Here is a 19,604-nt window from a genome sequence, read left to right on the forward strand (position 1 = left end):
ATTGTAGATTTCAGTTTAAGGTAAACAGTCAGAAGCTAATAATTTTTTTTTCGTTGTAAGCCAAATGTTAGACCATGGTTTTAGACTGCATTTTTATGGTCTTGTGACATCACACTTATACAGACTTTGTTCTGTTATAAAACATGGAGGCTGCAGATATGATAAGGTTCATCAGATGTTTAGCAGCTTATGAAAGAACAAACAAACAAAAAACAACCCAAGAAACTAACCTAAAACAACAGGAAGCAATTATGAAAGTTTCTACGAAAGACCAATAATCAATTATATACCCTTGTATGCTACATCCTGGACTTAACCATCACTAACCTACTTCTACTCTGCTTACTTGAAAAGGTTACTATAAGCTGAATTTCTAGGGTAGACGCTTTGAGATTCATGTATTTCTCCTAGTCTCTCTAAAGTAAAAATTCAGCTGACTTTGCAGCATATACAAGATGAAACTGAAATCTGCTTTCTGCTTTCTGCTTACCTTCAGAAGTTGTTCAACTTCTGCAGGCAGGAAGATTTTTTCCTATTCTTTTACTCTCGTAGAGTCCTACACACACTCTAAAATGGATGATTCACTATTACCTTAGCTATCTTCTTTGACTTTTGTTCCTATGGGAACAGTTTATATTTCATATAAATTTCAATCCCTTTGAGTAACACTGTGATAAGGAACGCACATACAGTGGCTGTACTTCAGTATATTTGTCCAGGAAGAAAGAATAATATGGAACTACTCTACTTATCTAGATACACTATGTTAAACATTAGTAAGTAGTGTTCAGAGAAGTTTACAATATATGAACAACAAGGGTAACTGAATGTTTATCATACCTCCAATACACACAACAATGTAACAAAACTTTAGGGAAAGAAAGAAAAAAAAATCAGCCTTCAAATGTTTTGACTTTCAAAGCCTTAAATTTAGGGTTTCCCATATTGCAGTCCTGGATTAAGTTTACCTTTTTCAATTTACACATTTAGGAATCTTACAGTTTTCCTGCTCATTTTGCTACGGCCCCTGTGCACTCTTCTGCTAGGGTAGAAGTTAAACGTGTTTCCTTGCTATTCCCCATTTGCCCTACAAACTGAGAATACAGCAGCGTTCTAGCTCTGGGACCTCCTGGGACAAGTACTGAAGGGATGATGTCCATTTTGTCTGTCTACTGTTTTTGAATTTAGCAGCTGGCAATTCTACTAAAACCACGCTAAACCAAAACCAAACCAAACCCAACCAAACCAAAAACCACAAAAAAAAGGAGTTTGCCTTCCCCAAATTCTTTCCGAAATAATTTTTCTTAAATGCTAATTAATTTTAGAATTGTTTGCATGGCTGAAAAGGATGGAAAGTAATAGTGTAGCACCTGTTCCATCAATGGCTATGACCTTAATATAGGGTGGTATTTTCTGCATTCCTCCTATTTGCTAGTTACACATATTACCAATGTTTGTCAGACAAGTGTAACAATGTAGTTCAGACAGATAACCACAGAACAATGAGGACCAACAGAAAGGCAACCAACTATGAGAAATGAGAGCAAAATCCAAATATTTCTAATCTATAAATGCTAAAGTCAGAAAAAAGATGCATATCTTTAGGCAAACATGAAAAAATAAGAAATAAAAGTAATTATTTATGAAAAGGAAACTATTTATCTAGGACAAAATATCTACACCCTAAATATTAATCTTAGAATATGACATTTATAACCATGACTCAGACTGAACTTTGCCCTGAAAGTGGATATTGTTTCCAATATTATGATCAAAAAGGGAGAACGTAAGAATCCAGAGCAACATATTTAACTTCATGCAAAGCCTGTCTTTTCACTCTTTTGTTGGATCTCAAAATATTGTGGCATGTGTGGAAGTGCAAACATGCATCTGACCACCAACGAACCACACGCTCTACGCAGAAATAAGGCCCCTTCGGTATGCAAAAAAAATAATCACAAACAGAAAGTAGAAAAGGCAGGGTCATAAATTTTCATATAACAACCCCTGTCACTTCAACAGAGAAATACACCATCTTTCAGAATATTTTCAACTATATAGGACTTCTTTTCTGCATGCCAAAGGTGAACTTTGTATTCCTCTGTCCAGTACCAAAACTGTTATTTGGGAAGCTGTTCTTCACCTCCACCTCCTCCGTGATCCTGGAGCTTCAATCTCACAGAACAGTGAAAATGGGAACTTTAATCTAGTTGATTTTAAACTTATGTAGCCATTTCTATTGTTAGTAAAAACAAAGCCTCAATGTTTCACTATAATTTTAATCCAAAACCTCCAGGTTTCTTAGCTGTCAAAGGATATAGTGAAATGACATCTGTCAAACTCTTCAAGCACAGAATATTTTTGCTTCAGAAAACTATCAAGGAGAAAAAACCCAGCTCATAATCACTAGTAATTTGGCAATCGCCCAAGAGTTTTTCACTACAAAAATGAATTGAATTTGTGCCTTTTTAAAGGAATCAACAAATGGCGAAAATGTATTTAGAAGGAAAAATATGTACAGAACTAAAGAAACCACACTGCTGAACAAATTGCCACTTGACACCAATAGTCTTTCATTTTCAACAAAGTAAAACTTTTTTCTTCAGTTATAACAAGACTTACTTATCACAGTTTGACTGCACTCGGAAAAAGCTGAAAGCATAAGAATATTGAAGAAAAATACTGTTTATTTTATAGATGTATACAAGAGATATATCAAGGTAATCATCACAGCAGTGAGAATTCAATAAATTCAAATGGTAGAGTCAGCCAAAATAACTGCAAGAATACTAATATCAGTTAAGCTATATCAATATCGTGTAATGATGGATAAACCCCTAAACCAGAAGTTTCAAACGGAATAGCTGATTTACTTTAGCAATACTCCAGTTGTATTTTCTCCACGACTCGTATAGCGAAAGTTTTAAGCGAATGCCAAAGCATAACCTCTTAAAAATAGTGAAGATGTTTCTTGATTGTAACAATTCTAGAACTGCAATTCATGCATGCCTGGAAAGAAATGAACCACTTCAATTCATCTACTTCTATACAGAATGGGGCATTGTACTGAAGAGAAGCGAGACAAATACCAGTATCTTGGAGGATGTCTGCATTTGTTTTACAGTCGCAGTTTTAAGACTTCTCTGTGATTTTGCCCCTTTGCTTTTTCTACACTCAAATCACCAAAATCACATTTCTGCACTAATTCACTTTGTCTCTCGTCTCTGAATCCATATTACTGGCAATCCCCAACTTGATTATGTCAATTGGTTTAAAAGTTCATCAGTTTTCCTCATATTCTGTCATTTAGGAATCAAAATAAATTTTACACAAACCTGTGCTGGTGGGTCCACTGAGCCTAAAAGAGCCATGGAATTGTAATAAATAATATTGTGCCAGCATCACTAAAAGAAAAATCATGCTCCAATATGGTCTGCCACTGACCTAGTACAACCCAAAAAATTCATTCCTTGAAAGCTAGCTACTATTCAGGCACAATCCTCACCATGCTAGTAACCTCCATAATAGCACCATAAACTTCTAGCTTTATTCAGTATTCATGTCCGCCAATTTCATTTTCTTGCTGGTCCTGCATAGCCACCATTGCTCACTGCATCATATCTAGAAATTTAGAGAGAGTTTACAGGGCATCTAAGAATGCCTTTCTCAGTGCAGACACTTGAGTGACTGCCTCATTGCAGATATTAGGCTTGCAAGAAGAAGAGCTTCACAATAGACACGTGTCTGAACATAGCTATATCTACACAAAGCCAGCACACTTACCTGAAAAAAAAACCAAAACAAAACAAGAAAAACAACAAAACAAAACCCACTCACTCCAACACCTTTTTTTTTTAAGGTATTAGAGAAAGACAGCACCTCAAACCCAATAGCAAGCATCCAGGGTTAAAAGAATTTATCCATTTGCTTGATAATATACTGTGGACTGCAGAAAACAAAACAAAACAAAACAAATCACGAATCAAACCAACCAATGAACCAACCAAACAAACCAAAACAAAACCCACATGGGAACGGGGAAGGATTTCTGTGAGGCTGTGTGGATCCTAACTGCTTTAATTCCTATAAATTTTCCTCTAAATTTTCAATATGTGTTGCTCCTGAATGGTCATTGCAACACAGACTGATACTGGGCATATATACAGTGTTTGTTCTTGTGATAAGGTCGCATTGTATCTTAAAATCTTTCCCTTTTTTTTTCTCCTGTATGTATTTAAAAGACAACAGTGAGATCTTTCTAACCTTTATTATGCTGGATTAAATACACTCAATTTCCCCAAAATGCTTCATTTTTCCTCACAGTATTCTGTTCTTCCATTTAATCTCCTTGTACATTGAGCAAACCTTATCTCAAGTCTCAATGTGTTAGCAACCTGAGTGTTTTGCATCTCCGTTTCTAAAGCAACTCACAATTTCAAGACTCTTGATTAAAAAAAAAAAAAAAAAAGTTAAAATTCCCTTAACAGCAATAACTTTCACATGGCTTTCAGTGAGGCTGAAACTGAGACCTTAGCGTGTTCCTTGCTAAGGCAGCAGCAAATTCACATGGTCCAAAGAATTCTCACTTTAGAGTCTGTCTTAAGTCTGAGTTACAGACCACTTTTCCTGTTATTTAATCAGCCATGACTTGTCATAAGTTTACTTCCACTGAAACAATTCTGATGGTAACTGAAACAATTTGAAAATGTTTCCTGCTAATCACCAAAGTCACAAGACATTGCCCACTAGAACAGAGGTCAGAAAGAGATATAGTGACAGCAATTGGCTTCCTTCTCTCCTCAAAGAGAGACAATTCTTCTTTAAAGACTTGTTATTCCATGCTTTTAATCAGGGAACTGGAATATCTGAGACTGGTTTGCTCTTCAAAATATTTCAACAGAGCTTCAGAATTGAACAGGTTTCTACAGCTGTTACAGATGTCAGGAACACTGCTTGTAGCGATGGGAACAGCTAGAAGATAACAAAAGCATATGGAGGAATTTTGTTTTTCTACAGAATATTTTTGTTAGCAGATGAGGACTACCAAAAATCAGAGGCTCCTCAGATGACTAATTTGCTGAAATCCTAACAGAAATATGGGGTTCACAGCCCATCCAGAGCTCAGACTTGCCAGTAGCTGCCTTGAAGACATTAAGGAACCTAAGGGCCTAGAATCTGGAGGAGCTTCAGAAAAAACTCATAGGTTCCCAGCTGGCACACCCAGTGAGCTGGTATCACAGCTTTCGGGTTTTCTAGGGAGGACTGAAGTGTTCTATATCTTTAGAGACCTATTTTAAAACAGAATAGCATTTTACTGTGCTTAATTCCATAATTAAGAAAGCTAAGTACCAGAAAAGTGTGCTACTTTTCATCACATGGACTTTTAGACTGCACAGAGAAAAAGATATCAGCTCATTATATCAAAACCAAAATGATATGGTTATTTTAAAACACTTCCTGGTACAACTCTGACAAAACCTATGCCTCACATTTTTCAGTCCGATATAAAACCAGCTCAGCTTTGAACATTGCTTCCTCCTCCTTTCCAATAAATTATTGACTCCATGCTCAGCAGACCTTTTGCAATGTGTACAGCGTTACTGTCCTTCGATCTGCCCCTGGAGGTCAAGATGATAGGAAACTAAGTACTTCCTTCTGTATACTTAGAGACTCCATGCTGGAAAAAATGTTCTTATCATGAAACCTTGGGCTCCTAAATAATTCAAGGTCAAGCAGCTCTGATTCTTGAAGATTTTTGACTGAGTCAAAACCACTTGAGTGGTTCTTTCCCACTGAAGCCATGGAAAAGAAGAGGTCTTAGTACAGGTATTATCGCATTAACCAAAGTCGCCTGATTTGCAACCATAAACCTAATGTGCATACACCCCTATACACCATGAGATTGTTAAAAGTCTAGGCATTGCCCCATAGAAACCACTGCCACTAAACAGAGAAGGCAGATCATAGAATCTTAGAATCAGAGACTGTCTTAGGTTGGAAGGGACCCACAAGGATCATCGAGTCCAGCTCCTGTTTCTGCATATGACAATCTCACAGTTCACACCAGGTGTCTGCGGGCATTGTCCAGTCTCTTGTTGAACACTGTCAGGCTTGGGGCCATGACACCTCTCTGGGGAGCTTGTTCCAGTGCTCCACCACCCTCCGGGTGAAGAACCTTTGTTGATGAGGTCTATAGCAGACACCTACTACAATATCACCTGTGTCAGTCTGCCCTTTGATCTCTGCCCACAAGCTCCCCACTGTTTTTGTCACTTCACCCAAGGCTCCATCCACTCAAAACACATTTTTGCATAGAGCATAGCCTTAAGGTAAGGCATCTCATACCTTTTATCTTGTTAGAACCTTAAGGTACTTGTGTTTTGTATATACCACTGGGTTCAAGATTAATGAGTTGAATCATGGTTGTTACAGAAGAAAGGGGTGAATGGGCCAGACATGCTGAGTTTTCTTAGGTTTGCCCCTCTTTTGGTGAAAGAATACTGAAGTTATGATTTGCTGTCACTCTTCAAATCTACCTGCACCATAGTACCTCTACGGAAGGAATAAGACCTTTTCATTAGAGAACACAGGGAACACATGTATAGGCAAATGGAAGAAGTTTCTGTAGAAATAGATTACATGTTTTCATTTGATTATTAATCACATTATAGAGTCATTATTAATTATACACATTATACACATTAGAAATTAAAGTCTTTATTGTGAACTATTTATCTAATCTGTTAAAATGATCCTAGAAAGCCACAGATTTTCTATGTGCATGTTTTTAAATTTAAATTAATAAACAAAAGTCTGTGAATATTTTGTGATGGGATGTACATATCAATGTTTGCTATACTTGATCCAAAATCCACGTAATTCATGACCTTACACACTTTTAACCTACCTCCTCCACATCGCTTGAATTTTGTTTCACTGTATTTAAGTTAGATTGTACACCATGCAATGTTTATATGATAATCTTAAGATATAATTTTAAAATGCGCAGTTTCAAACATCACTAAACAAATAGAAACATTATTATTAAGAAATTACTCATTCTTTTTAAAAACTTTTTTTTTTTCAGGGAAAGTATACCCTAGGGCACAGATATGTAAAACTGCATTTTCAAACAAGAAATCAGTGCACTTTAATAGTGCAGAGTTCAATGTCTAATACGTAACTACCTGTCATTATATACCATGATGCTGAAGTCTGTTCTCAACTTAACTCATTCATTATACCATGTAGCTGTTCAAATCACAGACTGCTTGACATCCAGCTTTACAACATCCTGAGGTTTTAGCTGGTATTTACCTCTTACTTGCAATGGCATGATAATTATTAGTTTAGTAAGTGCCTATAGCAAAACTTGGTAAAAGAATGTTTCACATCTTGACTTCATAAAATTTCACAGTTATTTTTTACTCAATTTTACAAGTTTAGCTGAAAATCTCTGGTCTTTATACCATCTGCATGCTGTCAAAGATAAGTAATGGAAGAAAGAGCTCTGCAATACTCCCAACACCTCCCAAAGTATATTAAAAAAACAACCAACCAACCAGCCAACCACAACAACAGCAAAAAACCCCAAACAAACACCAAAACCAAAAAACAAACAAAAAACCCCAACCCACCAAAAAAACTACCAACCCCCAAAAAATGTAAATCCCAAACTCCTAAGTTCTTGTTTACGACAGAGACCTTCAAGCTAAGGATTTCTATCTGGTGTTTTAAGTTAATTCATCTGAGCAAGACTTTGATGTGTAACTTGATTTCTTCAAGCTAGAGATGCAGTACCAATTGCTTACCTGACTCACAAGCAAATGTCTTTGACGTCTCATCATGAAAGATAATTGCCACTGCATGCTTCTTTGTCTCTCGAGGCAACCTCGTTATGTTTTTGATGTTGTGCAGCTCAGTTACCTTAAAATAAAGAAAAGTATTTTAGGCCAGCGTATAAATACTACAAATAACAATATTAACCATAACTACTCAATTTTTACTATAATGTGTGGTTTTGCCCCTAAGGCTATTTACATTTATAAGTTTTTCAACTGACAAAACTACATAAATAGGTAGAGTCTAAAGTTGCAAAACTTTCTATAAAATGTAATGTATCAAAAAGTGAAAGGTCTACTTGTCTACAAAAATTCTACATGCAAAGATAGTTATTACGATGACAAGAAGACCATCTTATGATTATCCTATAATATATTTTTCAATTTCTATATTCATGCAACTTTTATCAGTTTCAGAATCTGCATCAAATACATAACCTAATGTAGGAACAGCAGTGTCATCTTAGTTAAGAAGAGTAACTCAATTATCATGCCAATTAGTACCACTACATTTGTAAGGATAGATTATCTTCTGTCTTTAAAGTGTAATTGTCACCACCACAAGAACTCTCAATTTTATTTTATTTTTCAATTATTAGAAAAGCTTATCAACAACAAAAAATACTCTTGTTGCAAATTTACAGCATAAACAATTCAATCTATTTCCATTTTCCTTCAATGCAAGTAGATGACTACAATTAACACAAACGGGAGAAAAATGTTATTACAACCAGGGCTGGTAGCACAGTCTATATTAAACTACTTAAGAATTCACATTATAAAATCTTTTCTCAGTTTCTTGGAACTCTGGGCAAACTTTATCTGTTTATAGTTAACTTTTCTGGGCAGGACATCTGCCTTGGGCAGAATTATTTTTTTTTAAAATGTCATCCATATGAGTTTGGCCATCTATGACTAGAGACCTGAATGCAGGTGTTTTGTTTTGGGTTTTTTTGCAATTCTTATGCTCCCTGTGCATAATGCTCTAGCATTCCTTTTCATATGCTGGAAATAATGTTTTTAAGAGATAAAGATTTTATATGATGCATTAAAAAAAACAGAGACTGGTATGGGGTCTCTTTTGACAGCCTTCAGCAAAACTCACTGCAGTTTGTCAATATCTTTGCTGTAACAGGTAGGCCAATACTGGATGTGATACTCTAGATACGATCTAATGAATGCTGAACAGAGAGGGATAATTGCTCCCTGTATTGACTGGTGATGGTCCTGGTCATACAGCCCATGGAGCTGTTGGCCATCTTTGCTGGCTGATGCACCAAGCCCTTCCCACAGGGCTGCTCTCACCCTGTCCATCCCAAGCCTGTGCGATCACAGGGGCTCCTCTGTCCCAGGGTCAGTACCTGGCACTTGCCCTTATGCAGTTTTACAAGGTCTCTGTCAGCCCATTTCTCCAGCCCATTCAGGTCTCTGGAAGGCAGCCTAACTACTGAAAACATATTGATTGATCCTTCCCAATTTGCTGTCTGCACAGTTGGTGAGTGCGTGCTCCATTACCTCCTCTGTGCCCCTGATGACAATACTAACCAAGAGAGGTTCCAGTATAGACTTCTGGGTCTCACTAGCTGACCAGGTTTTCATCATCTAGACATACACTCACTTAGATGATAACATCCCAACTTGGATAAAAGAATATCGTAGAAGACAATGCCAAAAGAGTTGCTAAAGTTGAGTACCAAATGACATAGAAAAATCATAGACAGCTATCAGATTGGTCAGGCATGATTTACCCTTGTTAAATCCATGCTGCCCTTCCCAATTACTATCTTCTCCTTCACATGCACAAAAATGTTTTAAGAGGACTCACTCCGCGGCTTTTCCCATGGGCTGAAACTAGCCAGCCAGACCTGTAGTTTCCCGGGTTGATTTTTTGGCCTTTTTTTTGGACACAGGTGCAACATTTGCTTTGACATTCGGTTCCTAATCTCTTAAAATTTTATTTTTGGTCATGTATTTTCAGGGCTTTGCAAGAATCCATTTATTTCTCTATTTTTTGCTTGAGGGAAAGAGAAGGGTCAAACAGCACAGATACCAATGTCCCATTAAAGGAATGACTAAAATCTCTGTTAATTTTCCTTGATCTATGTATGGTAAATGATCTAGTATGTGAGAGGCCTCCTATGGCTTACCCAAATCACTAATCTCAAGGAAATCCCATAAAAAGGAAAAGAGATCATTACTAGACAGAGGAGAGAGAAGACTCTAGAATTCTAAACCTTAGGTAATAATACCAAATCCAGAAGTCATTACTGAATTCTGAAGACCCAGAAGGGCCCAAAGTAGGAGACAAGGAAGATATGGATCTACTAGTCCTGCTAAACAAGAAGAGTCTATGAGAGTAAAAGATTTAAAAAAAGATTTGGGACCAAAAAACAAACCACCCAGGTTATTCTTAAAAATAATTTATATTTTTAAAATAATTTAAAGAAGCACATAGCTTTCTTCTCTAAGGTTCAAAAAGACAACTGACAGTGCAATATGAAAGTGAAAACAATAATAGGAAGAAAAAACCTCAATTATTCTAACACAAGCAAATGAAACAGAAAGTGGTATTTTTATGTGTGTGTGTATGTGTGTCTGTGCACACCATGCAGAAAACAAACCTTAAATCTTGTAATGTTAAAAAGAGGAAATTTGTCTCTCTGGAATAGCAGGAAAGGAAATAGAAATGCTTTGAATAGTGACAACAGGGCATATCAAGCCTTCTTCCAGTCTCTCTGAGACCACAGAGATCTATTATTTTCTTTAACATTTGAGCATTACAGATTACTGAAAGATCCTGCAGTGCTGATCAATTTGATAATAGATACAAACAAACCACATTCCTGACATCAAAACTACATAACTTTAACAGTAATTTTTGTTCAAAACATAACTACAGACAATTGGGGAAGCATAGCTAGACATCTATAAAGATGATTTTATGGGTCCTCTTGTTGATCAGTACATTAAGCCCATTTTATACAATATATTATCAGAACTTTTTATTATGCAAGATCATTCACAGTAAGGAATATTCTCAGCATAAAATGGACAAATAAAGGATTTTTATTTTATTTGCTGGTGGGAATTTAATGTCTGAAAGAGATAATGAAAACATCACCAAATCCTGACATGCTGCTTTTCGGTACCCATATGAAAGATTTGGTTGAGCAAGGCAAGTGAAGAAAATTGGCCTCCATGCAGGGGAAAACGGGCTTTGTTTTAAACATATTTTAACTTTCCTTTGTCTCTGGAATCATACTGCCTCCCTAGACAGCACAGAACTTCTAACAACTCTCATGTGACAGGCAGAGAATTGCATAGATTGCCTCTTCAAAACCCTGACTTCTACTTTCTTTATTTAAAGCAAGGCTTTTTGAGCTATTTATAGTTTCACACAGAAGTCACATTCCTCTTGTGTACATCTTTCCACAAAAATGGACATATTTCAAACTATCATGAGATACGGTGACATATCTCGTTTCTTGTCAAATGCCTTAACAGTTTAACATGGGTAGACAAAATATTTCTGCCAGTTAAAAAGAAAAAAAAAAAAAGAAGATAATTTAAAAAAACCCCACCAAAATTGTATCTTTTACTTTGAAATGCTTTGTTTTACAATAACTGAATGTTTTCCTGGAAATTATACCGGTTTAGTCATAACAAGGAATTGATACAGATGTTAGTTAGGAAAAATAACTAATTTTACTGGGCAAACTCACAGAATAAAGAAAGGAGAAAAAAAAGTAACTGAGCTTTAGCCCCTCAATCCCATCATTGCATCTCAGAAAGTGGCAAATTTCACAGCATCACAGAATGGTTGAGGTTGGAATGGATCTCTTGAGGTCACCTGGTCCAACTCCCCCTGCTCAAGTAAAGTCACCTAGAACCAGTTTCCTGGGACCATGTCCTGATGGCTTTTTAATATCTCCAACACGGGAGACTCCACGGTGTCTCTGGGCAACCTATGCCAGTGCTCAGTCACTCTCAAAGTGAAAAAATGTCCCCTGATGTTCAGAAGGAACCTCCTGTGTTTGTTCATTGCCCCTGGTCCTATCACTGTGCACCACTCAAAAGAACCTGGCTCTGCCTTATCTAAACTCTTTAGATGTAGAAAACACACTCACTGATGAGTATACAATGAATGAGTCTTCTCATCTCCAGTCTAAACAGTCTTAGCTCTGTCAGCCTTTCCTCATAGGAGAGATCCTCTAGTCCCTTGATTATCTTTGTGACCCTTCACTGAACTCTTCAGTATGTGCATATCACTCCTGTACTAGGAGCCCAGAACTGGACGTAGCACTCCAGGTGTGGCTGAACCAGTGCTGAGTAGAGGGGGAAGGATCACATCTCTCAGCCTGCTGGCAATGCTCCTCCTCACGCAGCCCAGGGTACCGTTAGCTTTCTTTGCAGCAAGAAGACATTGCTGGCTTATGTACACCAAACCACACACAAGTTCAAGAAGCAGTTCTACTTATACCTGTTGTGCAAGTCAATAGGTTGATAGAAAAAAAATGCATCAGTTAACATCTCAGAAAACCAAGTTGATACTAATAACAAGGGAGGCCATATTGTCGGATAAGCACCTCAGTATTTGTACTGGATATGTAATTTTTAATATCAAATAGAGATATGAATTTTTGCTTCCATGTTCATTTATTGAAATTGTACTGTATGTTTCCCTCCACAATCAGAGCAGAAAGATAGAAGCAAGAGTAAAAATACTGTGAAAGTCTATTCTCCCACTGCCAGAGAGAATTGAAGTTAATCAATTTCTGAATTCTGGGTTTAATGCCAATGAAGTATGAGTCATTTGTCTACTCACTGAACATTTGCAATTACAAAATAAACACTTGAGAATTTATATTATTTTGTATGAAGGAAAAATGAACTTTGCCTTGGCAACCATACCGCTTTATCTGAGTGATTTTTAAAAGTATGTTTTAAATTTTTATCTATTATTTCTTTAAAATAGAAAAAATACATAAATGAAGCTTTTTTAAGAGAAAAAATGTATCAAAACTATGGAAAAGACAAAAATATCCTAAAAAAGTCATAACTTTTTTGAAATAATTTAAAACATCTCTTTGCAAACTTTAAGAAGGTTTTAGAAGACTAATCAAATTGAAAATGTATCAAAAAGTAGTACATTAGGCAAAGCTACTTTTTAAAGCAAGGAATATTATACTAAAATTTGCTCCCTGTGGTATCATAACTGACTTGTTGAACATGGCTGTTCTTCACAACAACAAAATAGCATTCTGGAACTTCCTAGACCATTGGTAACATTGTTAACAGTAAGAATAAAAGAATAAAGGGAAAATATAATGTGCTATTACACATGTAAGAGTTTTACCACAAAAAAAGAAAAGATGGGAGATATTCCCATTGTGGGATTATACTTTGCCTGAAATATTAAAAACAATCCAAAGCAACAAAAAATTTGAAAATCAGTTTTCCTATTTCCCACCATTTGTATCCTTCTAGAACAAAACTAACTTCAATGACAAATACAATCCCTAATATTATCTGTTCAGTGAATAATCTTGCAAACAGTTTTCTTCCTTACCCTTATCCTTTATGATTTCTTCCAACAGGCTATATAGATCCTTTTGTATTAAGCTATGATTATGTAGTTTACAACTTCTCACTAACATTACTATTTTAACTTAAACTCTCTTTTCTCTACTAGACATTGGTGCTATCATTTAGTGCAGTACTCCATATGGTGCTCCGTGTAGTACATGTTAGCAGCTCTTAGCACCTGGCCCATTTCTCAGTTCTCCTACTCCTCATCAGTAATGCCTGCCTCATACATCCATCATTCAGCAGCCCACACCTATATTTCCTTACTTTTTTATTACGTGATTTCTTGGTCTTTGCCTGTATCAGGCTCTAAAACCATTTTTCTGGTTTCTAGAATGACAGTGAACATTGGTTGAAGAAAAGATATGGAACAGTAACTTATATGTAACAAACATTTGTTTGCCAAGCTTCTTTTTTTATGCCACTTTTTTTTTCATATATAAAAATTTTCTGAAGAATTCCCCAAAGATTGCTTCACTTTCCATCTTCATCGTTTTTATTTATCTTGTTCTGCAGATGGGCCCAAAACTTACACGTTTTGTCTTGGTATAGCATCTCATCTAAAAAAAGCATCACTTTCAGAGCTTCTGCTTGCTTCCTTTAGGTAAATGTTATATACAAATAACAACATCAATAATCACCAACACCTTGACACCTTGTAACTGCTGTCTAGCCATGCCTGGGTGGATCAATCATTAAAAAAAAAATGGGGCGGGGGGGAGCAAAACAAAGCTGTCTGATGCTCTATATTAAGACTATATTAAAAAAAAGTTTCCATATTTTTTATTTTAAAAAAGAAAATAAATAAATAAAATAAATAGGTACAGAACATGGCATCAACCTTAAGAGCAAGAGGAAAAGTTGGAAAGGACTCCTCTGAAGGAATTGACAGTTAACAAACTGCACGTTACATGGTCGAAAAGATAGAGGCTCAGAGAAAGAAGAGAGCTTATGCCATCAGTTTGGGGAAAAAAAAATACAAACCCCTCGGTTTTCTTGAAGATTTTCCTTATCCTATGTCTTATGACAATCACTTGTACCCTGAGAAGTTCACACGAACTTGAAGTCACCTTTCTATACAAAGATCCTAAATTTGATGTGAATACCACATTGCTTCCATTCCCTACAGTGTCAGAATGCCCAAGCATTGCCTGATGCCAGGGGCCTGAGTTACAAGAAAAACTAAAGGACTGCTCTAAATTAGTTTTCATGCATTTCTGTGCCAACAGACTTGGAAAAGAAATGAAAAACATCATGATAGGTTTCAGAAGTCTAACCTCACTTCTCCCTAGCTAAAACAATTGCTGTCTGATTTCAGAAAAGTCACGCTGCGTATTCTTGGTAAATAATTAAAGTGCAGCAAAATTATTAATATAAGATTTTCTGCAGTAGCAGGTAGCAATCGCCTAAATCCAAGCAAGATACAGAGGCATAGGCACAGGCATAGACAGTTACCTCTGGCTAGCCAGAAGAGATCAAATAATAGATTACTAGTAATAAGCTTCAGATCCCTCTAAAAGTGCTTTAGTCCTTACCAGTCTTGACATGACATTTCAGAACTCTCCCACCCTCCCAGCCTGAGCACTGGCTATAACTACTCATCCATGCCAAGAGCTTACTTTTACATGGGAAAAATCACACATTTTTTTCTGTCTAGGAGGCTGTTACCCATGTTATAGCAACCTATAGTCTTCTTTTTGAAAGTCTAAACTACAGGAATCATAGAATCATTTTGGTTGGAAGAGACTCTTAAGATCATTAAGTCCAACCATAAACAATTACAAGAGCACACTTCCATTATATTAGAAAAAATTTTGATATGACAAAGCAGCCACTGTCAGTGCAACTTAAATTGGATACTTACCCTTTAAAATGTTTGGGTGGCTTTTTTCTTTTTTTTTTCTTTGATTTTTGGCCAACTTAATTGGATTCTTAGATGTGAAAGGCTACTAAATTACAAAATATGCTTAATTAAAATAAAGGCTCAGATTAACTGGGATTTGTTTGTTTTTAATGGTCAAGATAATTTGACATATTTCTGATTACTTTTTTTGGAAGGATTTTAGGAACAATTCAATACACTTTCTCTTGAATCCATCCTACTTCATCACTGACCTACATTGGATATGGATTTGTTTGCTTATTGTACTAAAAATCTGTTCTAGTCAGGGAGCTGAACGTCTAGGATCTGCATTAACCACTTTTGTGTTACATGGACATGTAAAGACTATATGTGCATGATAAATCTAGGGCTCTGGTGGTCAAATTGCACATTTAAATAGATCAAATAACTCTTCTACAATTATAGAAATATTACTTCCAAATCACATATTGCACCTACATCACTACCAAAAAAAAAGAAAAAATCCACGGTAAATAGGAAAGGAGGACCAAGAAAGACTAAACCCACAAAAATCGTTCATAAAATATCAAATGTTTGTCTCCCATACAAAACTGTGAGGGAAATGATTCCTCAGTTCCATCTACTGAATGTTATTTCCACTGTGCAGAGCCCTGGAAATTGTTTGGGCAAAAGAAAAGGTCTGAATTTACATAAATGGATCTCTGTTTTGCATTGCGCACTACCTTCCTGTCATTTAATTCATGTCTAGCAAAAATAGAAGCAGAAGAGAGAGCTACAAAATGTAATCGTTCATCCTCTTATTTCTTAATAATGGCCCACATACTACCATCTGTTGTGTAATACCATGCAAGCAATAATGTAACAGAGCAAAAGGCAACACAGTGGCAAAGAGCAGGGACTTTATTGAGGGATGCCCAGACAGTACAGAACTACCTCAAACCAGAAACAGCATGGCAATGATAAGAGATCTATATAAGAAGCAAGAGCCCTGTTAACTCTCATAGCAAGAAAAGGGCAAAGGAGGCACCAATATGCTAACGTTAATCTGAATGTTGCTGCCAGTCTGCAAAAGGAGAAAAGGAGATGCTGGCCCATTGCAGATGAGAGGACTACAGAGAGGAGTGTCTCAAAGAAACAAAGCATCTCCCTTCAGCTCAGTTTTCAGTCACCCTATCTGCAGTTAGCAGCGGCTCCTTTTACGTGATTAAATCCAATTGCCACAGAGCAGAAGCTGTAACAGCTTCAGACAGAGCTGTATGTGGTTTTGGCTCTTAAAAAAAGGCAGTGCGCTGCCTGAAAAGCATAAAGACCTTTGGGAATGGGGAAACGGCTGCATTTACAGAAGCACAGCCAGTATATCAAGGGAAGTGACTTTTTTTTAGTCAGCACTCATTAGATCACATTTACAATACTGTGTCCAGTTTCGGGACCCCAATGCGATTGATAAACCAGAGTGAGTTCAGCAGAGGGCACTCAGAAAAGCCAGAGCTGGACCACCTGCCCTGTGGGGACAGGTTGAGGGACGGTGGCTGCTCCAGCCTGAAGCAGGGATGGCATTGGGGGCACCTAACAACAGCCACCCCGTGCTTGCAGGGAGGTTATCAAGGAGACAGAGACAGGCTCTTCCAAGTTGTGCCTTATGTGAACAATAGGCATAAACTGAGACAAGAGGTGTTCAGCCTGCATGTGAGAAGCAATGTTTTCACCATGACGACAGCCCAGCAGTGGAACAGGCTGCCCAGAGAGGCCTTGCGGCCTCCGTCCCTGGAGGCTTTTAAGACCCAACTGGACAAAGCCCCAAGCAACCACATCTGACCTCAGAGCTGGCTCTACTGTGAGCGGTAGTTGCACAAGAGACCTCCTGAGGTCCATTTACATCTGAATTAACCTGTGAGTCTAAGAAAGGGATGCCAATAGATCTGTAAGGCTATTTGGACCTTTACGGGTGTTCAATGTGAAACACATTTTCCTGACTTCAGCATATTCTGCACAAGAACAGCACATGACAATCAACAATAGGGCTAAGGAATACAAGAGACTGCAAAACAAGACTTGTGGTTAAAAGGTATTAAGAGGCAGAAAAAAATGAAAAATGTATTCATTGAAAAAATAATAAAACTTAAAACATAAGATTACAGGAAGAACATAAGAAGGGAGAAGAGAAATCCCAAATTAAGAAAAGTGAAAGAATGGATCATAATCAATTCACAAAGAAAACAGAAGAGTTTTTCTCATCTCTGCATGCAGATTTATCCTTGGAAGAAGATGAGCTGTTACGGTAACAAAACTCTCCAGAGTTTTGTCAAGGAGAGGTAAATCAACCTCCACATGATGCCTCTGGGGCAGGTCTCCAGCTGCTGTTACAGAGGAATAAGGTTTTAAGAAACTGCTAAGAAACTGCTACTAGGTACGCGTTCATTCCTGTAAGCACTAAAGGGAAACCACACCTATAACAGCAGTAAGAATCTTAGCTGTTAACTGAAAAGGTAGATAATAAAAAAAAAAAAAAAAAAAAAAAAAAAGGCAGAATGAATATATATGTTAAAAATAAATCAAGTCAGGGAAAGAAAGTGAAGTTTGATGACAAGAAATATGCATAGGTCTGATAGCAGAGGGATACTGAATAATTTTTTCTTGCCCTCCAGATAAAATTGAGATTTAAAAAAAAATGAAAAATTTTAAAATTTTCAGCATTTTTGGAGAATGTAGACGACATTCTGTAAATTTAGACTGAATATAAAATAACTATATTTTAATATCTCAAAATTTAAATAAATGTAACAGAAAGAGAAAACCTGAATCTTTACCTCAACTCTCTCTTTTCTCTATGTCTTCACTATTTCTAAGTATTGCTAAATATCAGTATTGCTGACATCATATGGGCTACCACCTGGGTACCCATATTCATGCTTTGTTCTAATTGTCCTCTTACCACATAAGCAGTTACAAACTCTTCACTTTACCTCAATGAAATAAAAAAAAATAAGGATGGGAACCAAACTTATTGATTAGCTTTTGTTATTCCACTTTAATTGCTATATTGTTTCACAGTGTCTATAAACCAAATCTACCAAGGTAGTAAGAGCACATTAAGTCATACCAGCTACCTTTAACAGGCAAAGTAGTGGGGATTTTGCCAAGCCAAGTTCCTTTACTTTCTCTCAAACTTCACTGCTGTAAATACCGCCAGGATTGAACTGTTGCCTAATCCATAAAATCAACCAGCCTACTGGGATTATTCTGGTTTTGGCTGGTAGCCTGGTGTTTTAAAGCAATAGTTAAAATCCGGTCAGTTCATGTGTATGTGTACCTCTTTCCTTAACAAACATTTTAATTAAGATTTTTAATACTGAAAAAAAAATACTTTCACACTTCAAAGGCTATTTTTATAGACAGTCACTTGTAATACAAAAATCCCAGTTCTCTCCAATCCCATTTCCTCGCTATCCTAAAGAACCTTTGAAATGTGTTTTCTAACTTGACCTTTCATTTTGATGTGCAAACTGAATATCAGACTACTGTGCTAGTATAGCATTAGAAAAAGGGAGAAAAAAACCCAGCCTTCTGTAAAAGTGAGTGTTGACAAAATTTAAAATAACTAATGCCTTAATACTAAAAGAACACTCTAATTTGAACCTGAGGTTCACATTTGAAAAATAACACCACACTAGAGAGATAGCACACAGGAAAGATGATTCACAACTGAAATAAAATAGGTTTCCCAATTATCTTTCCGAATTTCAGCTACAGTAAAAAAAAATATATATATTTTTCAGTATCGTACTTCCTGTTAGAGCTACTAGGTATGCAAACAGTAGCACCGTGCTTATGCCTCAGAAACAAAATAGGGCATTTCATTACTGTAGTTTAATTATCCAAGTAGAGTAATAAGACAATACTTCACAATGAACATGTAAATGAATTAGATCATTATATGAATTTTAATAGCCTTATGAGGCTACTAAAATAGACTGGGCAGTTAGAAACTCTTTCCATATTTAATAGTTTTCACTTTTAACATTCTCAAAGTACATGATTATGCCCAGACCTTTTCTAGTTTTGGCCCAAAGGTATTGCTTAATTAAAAGGAATATATTGGTCTTCAAGTAAAAAGAAAAGGAGAAATGTACTTTTCCAAAACTTCCATTTAAATTTTCCTCCCAGTTTATTTAAATTAGTTGACCTGTAATAATTTCCAAACTTATCTTGTTAGATAAGCTCAAGTAAAAATAAGTGTTTATATAACACAGACTACATCTGAAAACAAATCACAAGCAAAGACATGCTCACAAAATGTAACTTTGCTGAATGCA

At 36.4% G+C, this 19,604-nt stretch overlaps 1 protein-coding gene across 1 annotated transcript in view; it reads right to left on the minus strand.

Annotated features, from left to right (window-relative positions):
- The window catches only part of DOK6 (docking protein 6), a 248,098-nt gene that overhangs the window by 108,674 nt on the left and 119,820 nt on the right, over window positions 1-19,604 (minus strand). The window contains exon 3 of the mRNA XM_065629299.1: window positions 7,812-7,926. Coding sequence (XP_065485371.1) covers window positions 7,812-7,926 — 115 coding nt within the window. The remainder of the gene's footprint in view (window positions 1-7,811; window positions 7,927-19,604) is intronic.

Source organism: Caloenas nicobarica, chromosome 2 (assembly GCF_036013445.1).
Source record: "Caloenas nicobarica isolate bCalNic1 chromosome 2, bCalNic1.hap1, whole genome shotgun sequence".
Lineage (NCBI taxonomy): Eukaryota > Metazoa > Chordata > Aves > Columbiformes > Columbidae > Caloenas > Caloenas nicobarica.